The sequence below is a fragment of the Nesoenas mayeri genome (assembly GCF_963082525.1).
Source record: "Nesoenas mayeri genome assembly, chromosome: 3".
In the NCBI taxonomy this organism is placed as follows: Eukaryota; Metazoa; Chordata; class Aves; order Columbiformes; family Columbidae; genus Nesoenas; species Nesoenas mayeri.
The window spans coordinates 75945407-75963781 of NC_137544.1; the positions used below are offsets into that span (position 1 = coordinate 75945407).

The 18375-nt window shown below is 41.3% G+C and overlaps 1 protein-coding gene across 1 annotated transcript; it reads left to right on the top strand.

Moving 5' to 3' along the window:
* Positions 1-1527: 1527 nt before the first annotated feature.
* Positions 1528-7614, top strand: FAM89A (family with sequence similarity 89 member A). Its single transcript, XM_080342565.1, has 2 exons — positions 1528-1812; positions 5760-7614. Exons 1-2 carry the CDS (start codon positions 1561-1563, stop codon positions 5916-5918), a joined length of 411 nt encoding a protein of 136 aa, XP_080198691.1. The 5' UTR covers positions 1528-1560; the 3' UTR covers positions 5919-7614.
* The last annotated feature ends 10761 nt before the right edge of the window (positions 7615-18375 follow it).

Below are 18375 nucleotides of genomic sequence, written 5' to 3' on the forward strand. Positions count from 1 at the left end.
CAGCAAACTGAATAAATACTTTTGCTGTCAGGCACCCTTGGCCTGGAAGGACAAGGGGGTTGTTGATTCTTTTATTCTACGGTAGCGATGGTTTAAAATGTCTTTAGTTTCATAAAGGCTATCAACACTATTTTATTGTTCACAACTGACCTGGGCCAAAGTGGCATCATAACAGAGGAAACAAATATCTTCTTGATTCCAGTGTACAAAGCATTAAAAAGCACATCAGGTCATCTGAAAAATCAATCCCTAAAGTAGCATGTAAACATGAATAAATATTGGAAAAGCTTCCTCCACTGTAAGCGGTTTTCAAACAATTGTCACAGTCTGATGACATTTAAACCATGAAAAAGCCATGGGAGTCTGGCAACAAAACTGAAAATAAGGTAGAGGCTTAACTCAAAATCACCATATCAGGTTCCTTCTTGAAGAGAAAAATCTTACAGACAAAACAGGTTGTGGCAATAGGACTGCACCTTTAAACAGTCTGGCTATGCAATGGCAGCACCTTCCCAGAACTCTGATTTTATATCCTGCTTTGGTTTGAATTTCAAATAATCCCAAATCGCTGTAATTTATTCAAGAGATTGCAGAAATACAAACATGACAAGGAAAATGAGGAAAAAAATACAGGGCCAGAAACCAAGTGCACGCTACAGTTGGCCCAGAGGCGGTATTCCTGTGATACCACAGCTGCGTCTGCACTAGCAGTTTTGGGGATTCTCATACTGTATCTCCCTGCCCCAAACCAGCCTCTCCTGCAGCATGGCACCCCTGCTATGACCCTCTAAGGTGCGCGGGTATGTCTGTAAGCCAGAACAATAAACCTCTCTGTGAATAAACCTGGAATTAAAACATGAGAGTCAGCTTGAGAGAATTGATTCCCAGAGCAGATACACCCAAGCTTGTTTAGTTTCAACGCTTGGAGATAAAGGCTTTTGATGCAAAGCTTGGCTGTGAGGATGAGAAGGGAAACACCTTGATAGGGAGAGCACTGTCGTGTTACCAGGTGACTGAAATAATACCATCGCCACAGAAAAAACGGCCACCTCCGCCTGGAGCATTTAATCAGCTTTCGCGCTTGCTTTCACTGCATTTCATCCCCCCCAGCCCATTCCGGCATCCCTGCACCGAGCCCGCAGGCTCCGCTGTGTCCGCAGGGACCTCCCGCCCCTCCCAGCCCCGGGCAGGCGGCTGCCGCGGGGGCGTTCCAGCCAAGCACAGGCGCGCTGGCCGCAGCGCCCCGGCTGAGGCGGGCGGCAGGCCGGGCCCTGCCCGAGGGGACACCCCGCCGCGCCGCGCCGCGCCTCGCCTCACACAAAGCCGTCACTGTACCATGCGGCGTGGCAGCCAGGCCCGCCCACAGTGCGCCCCGCACCCGCGGGCACCTGCGGCCCAGCCTCCTGCCTTCCAGGCCTCCCTTAGCCTCTCTCCGCCCCTGCCCCGCCCGCCGGGGCTCTCCCCCCCCGCCTCGGCCCGTAGGCGGGGCGGGCTCCGGGCGGCACCTCCCGCAGCGGGGCCGAGGCGGCTCTCTCCGTCGGTCGCCGCCGCCGCCGCAGCATGAGCGGGCCGGGGTTGCTGGGGCCCGGTGGCGGCGCGGGGCTGCCGCCGCTGCCCAAGAGCCTGAGCGGGCTGCTGAACTCCTCCTCCTCCGGCGGCGGCGGCCAGGGCGGGCGCTGGCGGGACCTGGAGCGGCTCTACGCGCAGAAGTCTCGCATCCAGGACGAGCTGAGCGGCGGCGGCCGGGGCTCCCCGCGCCCGCCCAAGCCTCCCAACCTGGACGCGGCGCTGGCGCTGCTTCGCAAGGAGATGGTGAGCGGGGCGGGCCGGCGGACGTGGCCGGCGATGGCGGGGGGCGCTGCCGACGCCGCCCAGCGGGCCTTCCCGGGGCCGGTGGTGGCGGAGCGGGCGGCGCGGGTGGGTGCGGGCCCAGGGCCGGGGCGGTGCAGCCCCACGTAACCGGCCCGGCTGCTGCGCGGTGCAGGTACCGTGACACGCACCGGTGGCAGCGCTGGCCCCGGTAGCAGCGCTGGCCCCGCCAGCCTGGGCCGGTGCTGGCGCTTGGGGGTCTGCGGGCCGGGAGCCGGTTAACGAGCCTCGCCCTGCGGCACCCACGGGAGCCCCACACCCCTTGTAGAAGGCTGTCGGTTACATAAATCAAAGTATCACCAGGGATTCATTCAGTACAGGTGAGGTGCAATTAAGCCTAGCTTTCTTCACGACTTTGTTTTGATTCTGTAGCGCAGGGTTATTAGTGAAATTCCCCCGGGCCACCTGGCACGGCTTCTGATTGAACACTAGCCGGGGTGTCGGTGCTTTGCTGGTGCCAGCTGCAGTTGTTAAGGCCGGTACTGACCTCGGCATGGTGCACTTAGTATTCTAAAACATACAGAATATGATATTGCCCTTTTTAAGGCCTTTTTCTCATGGTAAAAAGGTGTTGGAGCACAAGAAACTCTGTTGAAAGACCTTTCGGTGGATTTAGAAGGATGATGTAGTCTGCTGAAATCTTAGTCTGCTATGAGTCTTGCAACAAGTAGTTTAAATACAATATAAGATTATCTTAAAGTCACGTTAATAGAGCTGCCAGTTTGTGTTGAAGCTCAGGAAGCAAAAGTGGTTATCAGCCCTGGGGCTTTTTTCTGCAGCATGCTAAGGGGAAGCAAGGATGTGATATCAGGAGTCTTCATCCTTTCAAAAAAATCAAAGATAAGTCATTATGAAAGTCTAATTTATTTTTCCTAATGGAAAATCAAATGGGATGCTTGTTAAAGTAATTTGGCAACTAGACTTACCCTTTGATACTCTGTTATCCTTGATGATAATTTGATAAAACACTTCTGAAGAACAAATACTTTACCTCTGAACACATCAAAGGCTTTAAAGCAACAGCCTCCTCAGTTCCAGATATATCTTTTTGTGGCCTGTACAAATTAGAGAGACTCTCACGTATTAATATGCTGCCATTCATCAAATAGATAATAGCACTTTATTATTTATATTGAACACGCTTTCTTGCAGCAGAGATAGCATTTCCATTGAGTAATAAACTTGCTTTAAATTTTTGATGGTGTATGAGGAAGAAATGCACAGGAGCATCTTTCCCTGCGTGATCAGGCAAGGTGCTATGTATAGAAGTTTTGAAAGATGAGAAAGTGGTGGATTTAGATGCCTTGGAGGGGGAGGGAGGAAAGGAGAGGTCACTTCAGAACTGTGATCCCAAGGAACAGGGACGATTGCATGGGACTGTGTGTTATAGGTTGTCTTGTAGGTGCTATGATAAAACTCTGGAGTCAAATGCAGGCTGGCTGGAATTAAAATCTTTATGCTTGTGCTAGCAGGCTTGGGCATTTCTTCAGGCTTTTGCTACCTCGGGGATCAGACTTGAAAGTTCTGAAGAGCTAGAGGCTGCTTTTTTTTCAATCGACTATTGTTTGTGTTTCATTGCTTGACACTAGTGGCAGCTACAGAAAAGATATTAAATGTAACTATGTGGTGTTACGGCCTGCTAAGTTAATTCTGCTGAGGAATTTCTATCTTGGAGATTGCACTTGGTGTAGAATTGATCTTCACAGTAAGCACTGAAGTGCTTTACAGAGCTGAAATGGGAGAGCTGCTGGTGAAAATGCTCCTGTGTTCCTCAGGAGACGAAGAACAGTTCTTCCGTCTACAGGTTGAGTTTTCTGGCTCAACTCACTCCTAATTGGTCTTTGAACAGTTCTTCGCTGCAGTCTTGTCCTTCAGATGTTTAGCTCTCATGTAAGTCTACCTGGTGGGTCTCCTGTTCGCATGTCATAGCATTAGATGAAACTTCACAGCATCCTTTCTTACCCAAGGCAAGCAGTTTGTTTAGGAAGGGCAAGCCAAACTTCATCCACTGTTACCTCCAAAGGCTGGTGTGCAGACTTTATTCTTGGGCAGGTAAACAGTCATTAGCTTAACAAGTCTGATGAAATTACTTCAGCAGGGCTAGATGGAGGTGGATATGGTACAAACACCTCCCTTGTATTTTCCCTCCTGCAGTCTTGTTTGGTTGCTCTTGTTTTACAAATTTTTGCAGAAGGACATTTGCACAAGTGCTGGTTTCCTCTTACAGAATAGAGAACAAGGAAGAGTAGCATTTGCTTCCTGCCAAGTGCATGCTTAAACAAGGGAAGAGAAAGTTGTTGTGTTCATTTTACAGTGGAAAACAGAGATGGGTAGTGAAAAGCAGCATAGATCTGAGGTGGTGGAAAGGTTTGTCCATAACCTCCTGGCAGCTGGCACAGCATTCCACGTCTTGTTCCATGTCTTGTCCTAAAGTCCTCGTGTTTGGTCTGTATGGGACATCATGTCTCAGCTTCACAACCTCACCAAGTAGTATGTGTTGGTCCTGAATGACGCCATATCCTGTTTTTCTCAGTTGGTAAGTTGTTGTGGTGGTGATATTTTGCACCCTCCTCTCCTTCCATCTTTAGAAAAAGGAGCTGGTAGGATAGTTCAGCAATGCCAGAAGATCTTAATGCTAGCTTCTTGTGGTTTTCTCATGTGCCGAGTGTATCTGTCCTTAGAATCTAGGAGAGATTTTTAGACAAGAATTCTCATTCTGGGTGAAATGTAGCCTGGCGTTCAGGCTGCGGTAAAAGCTACTAACGTTACAATTTTTTGTTTGTTTGGTTTTTTATTCCCTCTCTGAGCATGAGTTGTAGCAAAAACTTTTATTTGGTGAAACTGAGGTTAACTAGGAACAGCCTGTCAGCCTAACATTTATTTGAAAACATAGGCAGAAATAATTGCTTCTTGAAAATGTTAAATTGGGTAGTGGTTTTAATTTACTGCAAGACAAAAACTAGATTTAATTTGATCTGACTTGTCTAGGTGACAATATCAAATGAACTCTCCATTTCCTTGCTAGAGAGGGAAACTGCTTTGAGTTAAATTACTACCTTTATTTTGTTTTGTGGTGCAATGTACTGGTTTTGTACCTGACACAAAGATGCAGACTACAAGGTAACCTTTTTAAACTGTTGCTCCAAATCTTTAATTAGCCCTGGAACTAATATTTTAGAAGTTTGGGGACCAAAAATATTAGGCAGTTAATTATAAATCAGACCTATGCTTGAGTAGCACATGAAAACATCCTGAAGATTTGCAGGCTAGAATGTACATCCTTATCTCACATCTGCCCTAGTTATGCTGCCTTCAAGTGGCACGCTGTATTGTGCTAGACATATCTACCCTTGTCAGTTGCCTATATATGTGGATACAAAAAAGATAATTATAGTAGAAGATACTTGTCTGGGAAGTGGAAAGCCAGCCAGAGCTCCATTTGCAACTTTTAATCCAGGCCACTTTAAAGAAAACTGGAGAGCCTACGATACTGCGTAAGAAAGATGCGTGACAGTCACACAGTGTTACTGGAAAAGTATGTCTCTTGCACAATGAGGAATGTAGAGTTTATGAATTTATCTGTAATGCTTTGGACAGGAGTGAATTGCTTATTGGAAGTTAAGCAAGGCATTGTAATACAACAGTCTTGAAGTACACTTTGCCCATGTTCTGCTGTATTGCATCACGCTGTTCCTCGTTCTTGTGTCCGATTTATGCTGTGGGGACCTTCAAAAATGAATTATACTTGTGTATTTCATAATTGTTTAAGGTAGAAAGAAGCTTGATGCCTTTGTTTAGTAACGGAAAATATATATCATTATACTGCCTGTAAAATCACAGTTCCAATACTTTTTGGGTTTTTTTGTTTGTTTGCATTCTTCACCCCTCAGGTTGGCCTTCGGCAGCTAGATATGTCATTGCTGTGTCAGCTGTACTCCCTGTATGAATCGATTCAAGAGTATAAAGGTGCCTGTCAAGCTGACTCTAACGCAGACTGCACGTACGCTCTGGAAAACGGCTTTTTTGATGAGGAGGAGGAATACTTCTAGAAGCAGGAAGATTCACCTCCAGGCTGACAGAGGTTCTTTTGTCCTTCTCTCCCTGTAACATACCTCAGCAAGAACAACTGGAATCTGTACGGATCTCTCTGCCTGAGGAGGAACACCCAGCTACCCCGAGTTGTGTTAAATTCACTTATTTTAACAGGCTGTTAGTACAAGTTACTCATGCAAATACCACTTGAGGAAAGTGCTGTACTCTAACTTGAAGAGTCCTCAGACATGCTTGACAAGAGTTTTCAATTTAATTTGCAAGGTGGGTGTTTTCAACTTACAAATGTTGGTAGTTTATAACTGGAATTTAATCGTAGAAGACAGCAGTGACTTCCTGAGTTGTAATAACTTTGTAAGGGGGGAGGGAAGCCTCCGCTGTGGTGTAAATAGCTATAGGTGGGGTTTTTTTGGTCAGTGGTATTGATAACTGCATTTTGAACAGGCATCTGAATGCACGCACATCCTCAGCTCTACTAAGCTAGTTCTGCTTTTATCAGCTGCATCCAGTTTCGTACTGGGTGGATTGTTTACACGGTTTAATTTTATCCTTAAGCTAATTTTGACTTTTCCTTATTCCTAGCTTACAAGCTGCACGTGTGATAGTGAATGTTATCAGCAGTTTTTTTCTGTTGATCTAATTCACTTTCTTGGTACTGCCACTTGGCATTAACTTTTATACTATTGTCTGGATATCTTGCATCAACATAGTGCTTTGACCTGCTAAACTCTGTTCTGAAATGGTTTGCTTAGCTTTTACTGTACTGCATAGTAAAAGCACAGATTCAAACTTAGTCTGTCTGCCACTATGTGGCTTGGAATAACATGAACTCTTGTGCAAGTTTTCTCGATCATATGAAGAATAAGGAAACCGCTCATATGACAAAATGGGACAAATTGCAATATTTTATACTGGGTGAACTTTGTTTCTGTAAGGTAGACTACAGCTCTTTTTAAAAATGCAAAATAAGTATTTTGAGCACATACTTTGCATATGTTAAAACTTTTTATACTAACTTGTTCTTCGAAGTATAACTTATTTTTGTTTTCAGAACTTACTAAAGCACTCAGTTAAGTTTTTATTATTTCATAGTGTGTAAATGTAATGCTTAATCAGCTTGGAATATGAGAATTGCCAACTATGAGTCTTCACCCTTCTCTAAGTTAAATCAGCTCCCAAAGCGATTTTCATTTCTTAATTCTAAAGCACAGTGCCTGAATCTTGACACAAGCTAATAATTAAGGGCTTAAATCTCAAAGGGTTTTTGCATGGTTCGCGTCTGGCATGCATACAGTTTACGGAAAGAATTGGAGATCACATTCTGGGGTAGCTCCTCTCTTAGTTTTTAGCAAAGGCTAGGATGTTGCAGTGATAAAAGTCAAGAGACTTCCAGGGTGGAGTTTTTGTGCATTCCCTCTAAAACTGGCTTACTTAGTGGAATTTAAAGGCCACAACAGTAAAGACTGTGCTGTAAGTGTGTATGTGTATAAATTATTAATCTAGTCTGTGGCAATGGTTGGATTTTTTTTTTAATGTTAATTCTGGTCTAATAACTTCACTTGCCCAAAACTAAAATGAATGATAAGGCAAACACAGATAATCCAAATGGCTACTTTTATATTTAAAAAGTTCAGTGTGTATGTGTGTATACATACATATATACGAGTATATATACATGCATATGTACACACAACTCTATGCTTTGACTTAAGAATGTATCAGCTTTTAATATAATTTGCTGTGCTTTTGGTATTTAGTTGAGGCTTTTTCTAGTCTGTTGAAGTACTGCTATTTTCTTGCTCTTTCTCAAAAAAATAAAAAGCATGATGTTTAGCATAAATTTTTAATGTTGTGTGTATTTTTATTTACTATTTCAGTGACTCCAAACCTTCACCCCTTTCCATACCTCCCCCTAAAAACCCTATGACTAGTCAGCACCCCTGGATTGAAGCAGGCGATTTTTAGATTACAGTAGAGAAGTTTCTTCCTACCTGTATTTGGAATGGGAATTTCCTACTTCTGTCTTAATTGGATTTGACTTAGTTTTGAATTCAACGTAGAGAATCCTGTCTCTACTAGCATTAAAGATCCTGTTTTACAAATTCTTACATGGTGCCATTCATTAATAGTCCCACTGGTGAGAATGGACTTAAGCAAAATTGACAGTACTTTCTTTTAGATAAATGAAACGTAAAAGGCAAAACTATTTAGGTTTCTACTTTTAATGCAGCATGCTTGTGTGCTGGGGAATGTGGAATGGTTGCCTGGTGTTTGCTGTACCAAGGGAAGCATAGAAGTCTTAAGGCATCACTCCACAGCATCATCTGCACTGGAAAAAGGATGGATTATTTAGGACTTGCTAAGTTTTTAGCACCTTGTCCCTTTTAATACCACCTTCTTGCATGGGAGAGAAGTTATAGTCAATATTCCTATTCAAATTCAATTGCAGTGAACCCTGGCTACATAGACAAAGGTTTTAAAAACAGTAAAATTGTTATTATGTCAAGCAGTTGTTCCAGAGGCAGATTTCTATGCCTGATGTTTTGGTTATGAGCTGTATCTCTTCACCACATTATAACAGCATGAAGTAGGGAAATGGCTTTGAAAGAGGGGTGCTTGGTGGGAAAGCAGAGATTAAATACTGAGTAATTGTTACATGCAGCTTTGAGTCAGAGTTCGGTTGTGTGCATGACAGAACAAGCTGTGTTACTACAAAAGCTTGCAACTCTTGGTCCAAACCACATAGCAACAATAATCCTTTTCCCTTTTTCACTGCAAAATCCCCAATTCGAATTACGTATAACCTTTTAAAAATACTTTTTAAGGCTGTAACAAGAGTAATTCTTGAAAACTTAATGACCAAGAGAACATAACACAACTCTCTCAGTGTCACGCAGCACAGCCAGCCCACCCTGAGCTGCGGAGGAAAAGGCAAGTTTGCAAGGAAAGAGGAACAGTTGGGCTCCTGGTGCTCAGAGGTGGAAAACAGGGAGTACAGAGGTTCAGAAGGCAATTTACCGTGGCTGACTCCTCACTGGCCTTTCTCCAAAGGTCCCACAAATAGGGTGAAATGGTTAGAAACAATGGATTATTAGGTCTGTGCTAACTATATTTGAAGGTTTAACAATGTGCCATCCTCATTTTATTGCTCTGACAACTGCAGAGTCATACAGTCATAATTACATCAGAGTCTCATCCATTTGAAATGGTCTTAGTCTACAAAAAAGAGAAGGATCTGGAAGAAGTGCTTCACTCTTGAGAAACGGGCATCATAAAAATGTAGGTGGCCCATGCCCTGGCAGCTGTAACAGATGGACATTTCAGTCCAGCTTCAGCTCCCAGTGAATTCACTGCCAGCCCTATTGATTTTAGTGGGAATGAACTTTGAAGCAGGGATCTTTTTATAAGTCAGAACTGCAGCTCGGTCTCATTTCCAACACTGTGTAAGAGCTGCATGGTATCTCCAACAACCTATGCTAACATACAAGTGGTATTGAAATACATACTGCAAATGTTTTCAAAAGTACAACTTTTTAATGCAGTGAAACTCGGAGTAGGCAAGCATTTTAAGAACTTGTAAAAAAAGATCAGTGTTGCTTCACAGAAATAGTTTTCCAATAAAAGTGAGGCAAATTGCCCAGGTAGTTTGGACTCATCTTTCAGATACTTGCTTGGGTTGGGTTTTTAATACAAAATTTAGTGTAGTCATGTGAAACTGAAAGACTGGGAGAAGGTTTATGAAAAAACATATTACTGTATTTGTAAATAATAATTAAGTTCATAATAATAAGTAACCAAATAATTTTGCACAAATTTCTAAAATAAGTTTTTTTTAAAAAAGTTTACATTTTCTTATAAATAACAAGGTTTGCAAAATTTTAAATGCAACAGGGAGAACAGCAAAAACACTAGCATCTTTATTAAAAAGTTGACTTAATATCTACTCACTAACCTATGGTTTTGCCCAGTATTTAGTCCAGTTCCTAAGGAACTAAAGCTTACACAATGACTGCCCATCCATTTTCTGTCACTCTCTTTGCTATAAACCACATCCGACAGAAGTTGGAAAGTTGCTTTGTTTTTTCTAAACCTTGTGATAACTAGCAGCTGGAAGAGGAAAGACCTTGCTCTTTCTACAGACAGGATACCAGGTAAATCCAATATTTTAATTTCTGTTTGGACACCCAGAAAGCAAAAGCTGGGTGCTCACCTGGCTGCCAGCAGTGCTGGGTGCTGTGGGAAGGAAGTGAGAGTCTTCAGCAGGTCTTTCAGTGAGCGAGGATGAAAAAGGGGGATGCAGCAAGAGGGAAGACCCCAGGTGTTGCCTTTGGGACTAAATGGGATGCTGGAAGGTGCGAGAGTTGTGGTGAGGGATGTCACAGAGCTTTTGGAAGATGCAGGGTCACACAGTTCAGAAGGAGATGCTGAGGTCCTAGGATGCAAGTTGCTTAAGATCCCGTGTCTCATTAGTTTTGCTGCTCACAGCTTGGGAAATTTTTCATGTCCTTTCTCAACCTGTTTCAGAGTCTGGGCATATTCTAGTTCTCATGAATTTTGAATGTTACAGTAATTTGTTGCAGGTACACAGTTTTGCTTAACCGGGAAGAACATATTGCCCTCACTGCCTCACTGAAGCCATTAATTTTGTTTGAGGAATTGAGTTGTTCTCATTTCCTCACTCCGTTCAGCTGATTGCTGGGGAGGAATGTGAAATGGGAAGATTAGCAGGGAACCTTATCAACAGGTCTTTTCTTCTCCAATGTGCAGCTTTGTGTCCTTCAGCCACTTTGAAATAATTCACTTCTGTTTTCATGATGCCTGCCTGTAGAGATTACCACAGTAGTTTGAGGTTCATATTCCTTTTCATATAGTCCATGCATTTTCTCAGAAAACAACTCTGCAGAAGTACATTTTCCACCCACTGGTATCTTTGTTGGTTTTATTCAGAGCTACTAAATTTAACTGTAGGCAACGCTGCATTACCAAAGGAAATAACTTGTTTATTTTCTTAGCAAACTTGTTAAAAGCTCTATCATACTTGCAAAATCATCTTCTATCAATTTTAACATTTTCTGGGAGTTTCAAAGCTTCCTAAACTGTGTTCTAAAGCTTCCTAACTGGCTGTTCTGTCATTCTGGCAACTCCAGCTCCTCAATCAGCTTTGCAAACATCCAGGGTCTGTTGGAGGATGAGCTGCTGTGGCTCCAAGAACCCGGGGAATCTGTGGGGACACGGTTGGTGAATGGTTCCAAACTCTCCCAAGCTGAGCTCCTCTGGAAGACCAGAGGTGGCCCCACTAGACCCAAATGTGCTCCATGGCAGATGTGAATAATTAAACCCTCGGTGAGGCTTGATTTGTGCTGGGCTGGCACCTGCAGCTTGCAGGGCAATAAAGCTTCATAAGCAACAGTAGGATTAGCAAATTCACCCTTCAGATGACCAGGAGTGAATTTGTCCATTTGTTTTCAAATGACACAGTAATTTTGGAAGGGATTAATATCAACTGCACAAGTCTGCTTTCCTTAGTTCTTTGCCCCCCTATCATCCTTTCTATTCAGGAAAATTCATTAGATGAAAGTGGAAACAACCAGCCTTGAGTAATGAATCCCACATCTGATTTCAGAGGAATGTGCTTTTAGCAGTAGAATTTACATTTTTCAGATAAGGCTGGTATGCAATTTAAAGAGACAAACCCATTTGCTATTGAAATATGCAGGCTTGTGGCTATTTCACTCTTCACTGAACTTTTGCTATGGTTTTAAATGCATTCATGCTAAGGCATTATTAAGATAATGCCTTTAAGAGAACATAATCTTTGAGAACTCCTCAATTTAAAATGAGAGGAGAAATCCCATGCAAATCCTGGATTATTAGAATTTGAAAAAAATGTGACTGAAGCAGACTGTTTAGAATTGTTAGTGCACAAAGAATTCAATCCAGCGTCAAAACACTGCCTTAAATTCATGTTAGCAGAAGTAGTTCAGCCCTCCTCGCAGCACTAACTACTCTCTGTCGGAAATCACAAGCATCACAATCATCTTCCCTGTGATTATCTGGCTAGACACTTAAGAGTTTTAGAGCTCGTTTTGGCTGAGGATACCAGCCACTGTCACAAACAATAAAGTTGCCTGTCTGAGCCCTATCAGCTCTTGCTTAAACTTTTCTGACTCCTCAAACAGCAGAACCTTTTAAATAATTTACAAAAAGGTAACATAATATGGTAGTTACTTCAGATATAAAAGCACCTGGCCCATACAAATGGTACATTATATTATTTCTCTCTCAACACTTTCCAGTTCTTCAGTTTAACTGAATCTGAAATTTAACAAAAACCTGTTGCACTAATTATTTGTATTAAAAGCCCTCATGGCCTACAATTTCATTAGGGTTGCCTAATATACAGGAAAGTTCAAGCAGGGCATGCAGAAGCAAATTAACAAGGAGCGATGCAAAGTTTTGAACAGGTAACGTACAAGCTTAAACAGGACCACATTTCTAACTTGTTCCATTACGATTAAATAACATCATGGGCTGTTCATATAATGCAATATTTTTTTTCCATGCTACATTACACAAAATGTAAACTACTGAAATATTAAAAGCTACTTGGTATAGAGGAAAAATATTTTATCAGAATCAGCTGAAAGAAAGATAATACATCAAGTCAGAGTAAAAATTAGTTTCTCATAGCACTAGAATATCAAAGACCTGTTACCATTTGGTTTTTATCCTGTATGAACATAGTATATCAATATTCTAAGAGTTTCAATGTTATTTTTTTCTTCAGTTTAATGTTGTACAAATAACACAGAATCTTGCCTTGTTATCTTTCCAATTACCCTTGCTCTTCCTGACTGATACTTAGTCATGTTGCTAAAACTGGAGAAGCATTTTCTTAAATATAATGCATGATGCAATATGACCTGTAGAGAGAAATGGAATATATAGCACCTATTCACTATATAATTTATACCTCTCTCTGTGTGCATGTTTAGAAGAGAAAAACATTTATGAACAAAGCTTGAGTGTATTTTGGGGACCATCACTGCAGTTGCATAAAGGATTAGAATTTAATGATAAATGAGAAAGGTAGACATTTGCAGTAATCTCTGTGGGGAAGAAGGAATTCTGATTTATGCATTTATTTTATCCCATCTCTTGTCTTTTTCCATAAGAATTTGCTTGAGGTCCAAGTTTTCATATGTAAATAGATTTGTCTTGTCTCCAGCACTTTATGTGGTTACACAATAGGACTTTTTTTTCTCTGCCACTTATCACTAGCTGGTCATTCAAAAAGTCCTTTGTATCTCTGTTGCAAATGTAGGGCTGCTCTAAGCTTTCAGTGTCACTTCTTCTCACAGAGAATAACATTCTTTTCTATGCCTTCAAATGCAGGTGTGTATGGACAAAATACATCAATCAGTATTAGGGAAGCCGAGCATATCTCACTGTTACCGCACACATCAATTTGTAAGAGTGTCTTCTTAAAAGTGTGCCAACTATGGACATTTACACTACAATTTCTTTTGCGAATTAGAAGAGAGCTTGTACAGATATGTTTATTCTCCAAGAACAGAGATCTCAATTCACTATGCTTGTTTGCTCATTCCATTCTGAATTAAACGCTTCAGTCTGTAGGCAGTGATCATACTTTTGTGTATTTCTTTAATCCCATGCATGAGTCTTTACAAGAAGCCTGCCGTTGATTTGAAGAGGTACAGGCTGCCTTATTTATTCAAAACTCCTAAATGCTTTGCAGTTCTACAGCCAAGGAAGCTTATTTTCATGATGTTGGCTGAGCAAGGCTGTTATGGGGTAGCAGAAAATGTGAACTGCTCAAGCAGGAGAATAAAAACAGAGGACACACACTTACTAAAAGATCAAGCCACCACCTTCACAATGGATCCCTCAAGTAAAATCTTATACTTTCACACAATCATATGGCTTGAATAAATGGCCATAGTTGAAAAGCTGAAAAACAACCGGGCATCAAATTGCCGCTGCACACAGTAAAAGCTGACAGGCCCCCTAATTTAGGACAGGCAGCTTAGCTGTTGTATCTCAGAGCCAGATCTCTGTCTGTCACTGAGAACATCTGTCAAGAGCGCCTGTCCAGCTTCACAGCTGGAGGAAGGACCAGATGACCTCCAAGTTCACTTCTAGCGCCATCCAAATCCGTGAAAACAAAACTCTTCCCATCAGCAGAGGCAGCTGCCACAGCTCAGGACAAAGAGCTGAGCTTCCAGCAGCAGCTGTTGCAAAGAAATTTAGAGGAGCCAGCACTTTTTGGGATAATGGCATGACATTACAGACAGCATCTTCCACCCTGCCCTGACAGTGAGGAAGGATCTGCACAAGAGGGCTTCCTGTTTTGCCATCCTCTGTCAGAATGTTCTGTACAGGATTAAAACCACCTCTCTAAACTTTCTATTAAAGCACTCCTGCAGCTCAATCAGATTAGTATCACCACACTGGCGTCACTTTAAATGAAAGCAGATGAGTAACAACGAGGGAAGGGAGACATGATCTGTACATGTTTCCAACACTGTTTTATCAGGGACATGACTCTCTTTTTTTAACTGATACAATCTGTCCTGTTGCACAAAAGTCAAACTATGATGAGGATAAGGTGCCTCTGTCCCAGGTGGCCTTTTCTTTCAGTGTAAGACCTTTATATGGTCCAAAGCTGCACAATTTCATACACAGCTAAGGGGGAAAATGCACAGGCTCTAAGAATAGGATTGACCTTCCCTCTCCATCTACACACACACACACACATCAGTTAGATAAATTGCACAATTCAATTGAGCAGAAATGTTTTAGCAAAACATCCACTTAAAATGAAAGTAGCATAAAATAAAGTTTGCAAAGATGTGAGTTTTAATACAAACTAGGTCTTATCATGTGGTTATGTAAAGAAATGTATACCTACCATTGTGTTAATCCACAACAAAGTTAATTTGCTTTTCCAAAGGAAAGGGTTTGAATAATCTGTCCAACCTTGCTGAAAAAATTCTTTGCTAATCAGCATTGTCTTATTTTCATTTTGCTCTCTCCCAGGATTGAATGAGTAAGAGATGAATTATGTTCTCCTTGCTGTACAACCCACCTGCTATTGCCACACTATTAAGCAGGAGAAATGTCCTCATAGGGAAACAAAGATTCCTGTTGTTGAAAAAAAATGATAAAGACTGTGCTCAAAGTGATACATTCACTTTTGCTCCCCATCCTGCAAAGTACAAGCCATGCTTCCTGGCCCTCGTATGTGGCACTTTATTAGGCAGTGGCTGATCTCAATAGAGAATGTATTCTTCCTACTTATTATTACACTTTTGTTGGCTTTTGATTTCTGGTGATCAAAAGAACACTGTACTCCTACTGAGATAAAGAGATGCTATCTCTGCTGTAGCCAAGACATGATACATCAGTGGCTTTGAAAACTGGAACCAAAGCTTTATACTGGAAGAGAAGTCAGAGACCGAAGGGATCAAAGTGTAGGAGTGATGCATGTATGACAGCATCGGATAGGCCACAGCACGTGTGGCTGGGAATCACCATGAAAGTAACACCCACAAATTCTTATAGACGGAATTAGCAGTTCTGAGAAGAGTGTGCAAGGTGAGTAGAAGTGCTTCTGTGTTGTTGAGATTTTGCTTTCCTGCTTAAATTTGTGCAATTCGCTTACTGAAAATATACCAATGGTTTGTAATTAAAAAAAAAATAAATACACAAGACCTACCTATGCTCTCTACCTCAAAGCCTAAAACAGTCAAATAAGATATCTTAATTTTCCTTTCAGATAGCTGAAAGATCAGTTAATGTGCCAGCTCCCTCCTCTCCAAGTTTTTTAACTATTTTCAGATTTATTTTGCCACAAAGCAGCTGCAGTAACTTAAAATCCACAATAAGGGATTTGTGATTTGTTGCATACACCCATAAAAGTCTTCAGATAGGTATGTCATAGAATGGTATGCCAGCAAAAGTCAGAATTAAAGCTTCCCTTAACATAACAAAGACTTTAAAGCTGTCACCTTCAATATTCACATTCTCTGGCTCCGGGCATGGCTGTTTCAATGTCTGACATTCATGGTGTTGACTGACTCCCAACAACCTGCAGCTGAGAGGACTTGATGCTTTTCATCTTTTTAAGCAGATATAAACAGATTAATCCTCCCTCAAATCCTGTGATGATGGAGGTACAATCATTTTACGGAGCCACATATGTGACTTGCTCAAGGTCGCAGCAGTAGTCGGTCTTATACCCAGGTTTAGGATTCAGGTGTTAACGCAGATCCCCACTCCTCTGCTTAGATTGCTATGGTAGGCACCTCTGTGCAGCTTATGGACAACAGTTCTTTTGCCTAAAAATGTACTCAGAATTACAGTTAGAGACTGTAAGAAATTACAAAGGTCATCTGGATTTGTTTCTGCAGCAGCCAGCACATGTACAAACTGTACGAGTTCACACTCTTATGCTACTTATGTAAAGGAATTTAAACCACATTGTTACCTAGGAAAAAAAAAAAATCACAAACAATATCTACTATCCCAATGAACAGCAATTGAAAACATCATTGGCAGAATTTCTTATACACTTTGCAGACCTGCCATTTATCTATACAGGGCTCAAAAGAGCTTTACAAATTTAGGACAGCAGATCATGTTTAGGAAAAAGATTTTGAAAAGCTCCTCATGTTCAGATCTTCTTTCTAGCCGCCTCAGTAATACAGTAAGCATTACTGGAAAGACTAAGAAGGTCAGAAATACATTATAAGAGGCAGGAGAAAAAAATTCTGTAAATTGCTGCAAATTCTAACTGCAGCAACCCGACTTTCAAATTAATTCAGCAACAAAATTCCTATTGACTTTTAGCAGCAGAGAAATGCATTCACTACGTCTTTTGCCACATGAATTTTCTGAGCTCAGCAAGGCTACTCAGAATAATCCCAGCTTGCAGGACCGCTTATGTCTTAAAAAAAAAAAAAGATGCTGTGCTGCTAAAATAATTTGCATTCTATAGCTTTCAGGGTGTATATGTTGAATTGACCTTGATACCAAGTCACCAAAACAAGTATTCTGTGACCTGCTTTTCATCAGTAACATCACCCTAACATTTCTCCAGACTGAATGTTAATTTTAAAAGCTTTTAAAAGCTTGAATTTGTGAAATAAAAATTCATCAAATAAATACTTACAGTGCTTTTATGTTTCTCCCACTTCTGGAAACAATAGTGCCTTATTTCTCAACTCCAGATGGCACTGTGGTGCTTAGCACTACCCAACTGGGGGAGCGCTGCTGGATTGCAAAAGCATGCAAGCTCCAGAAAAACAATGGTTTCCTTGTTTTATGAGAAGTCAGCTGCTAATAGTTTTCCAGTGCAGATGTCCTACTTTACTTTCAGGGAAGACTGGGCTAACAAATGGCAGTTTATATGCCTGAGATACAACTTGTCACGGAAGAAAGGACTCGCTTGTCTGTACTTGCACGAGGTCACAAGGGTAGTAGCCTTCGCCTCCATCAGCAACACCTAATGCCACGCACACTATTGCGGAACAAAGGGAGAAAACCTGCTGTTGCACAGCTCTTCCTGTTCACAGTAAACAATTCTATATTTGTACAATTGGTGTTCTGCTTATAAAAGTGTATTTTTAAGGATGGAGTGAAAACTGTTGAAGTAATGAGGCTATCAGTAATTTTTCTACAGAAACTCATACACTTTAGTGTTTGGAAGACATCCTTTGCCATTTCACGTTAGCACTTAGACTATTACAAAAATATCTATGATAATTCATATTATGCCTTAATGTTCATCCTTTGAAAACTTAGGAGTGGGGTATTCATATATTTGCTTAATCATACATTCATCTATACTGCATCTTTTCTTACATAATTTTTCTTGAGATTCTCTTCCCTTAGTTTTTATAGTCTTCTCAACTCTGCCTGACACCTACATTGTCTTTAACCCTTTCTAGTTCATACTCTCATTCTCTAATTTTGTATAGAATAATTTCTAAATACTTGTTACCTGACCTATGGACACAGTTAAAGTTCCCAGCTCCCACTGCGCAATCACTAAACTATTGCTCAGCCCAAGTCTGAATAACATCAATGGTTCTCCTGCACATTTTTTGTGACAGAATTCTGAAATTTGCTCCACAGGCCGATGGTTTTCCCATAGGCCACGATATCTCTTTTGATTCCAAGCAAAACTCAATGAACTCAACTAAATTCTTTTGCAGGCTGTTATACTTTTAACCCAAGTAAATGCTTTCCCATAAATTAATGAAGCAATTGAAGATATATAGGAAGGGCAGGCTCTCTGTAATACATCTTCCAGTGCCAATGATTATTTCATTACAAAGAATTTATGAAAGAATAGGAGGTTAAAAGACAAAAAGAAATAAAAGTGAGAAAGAGGGAGAGGACTGTTTTAAACAGGCAGGAACTTGAAATAGT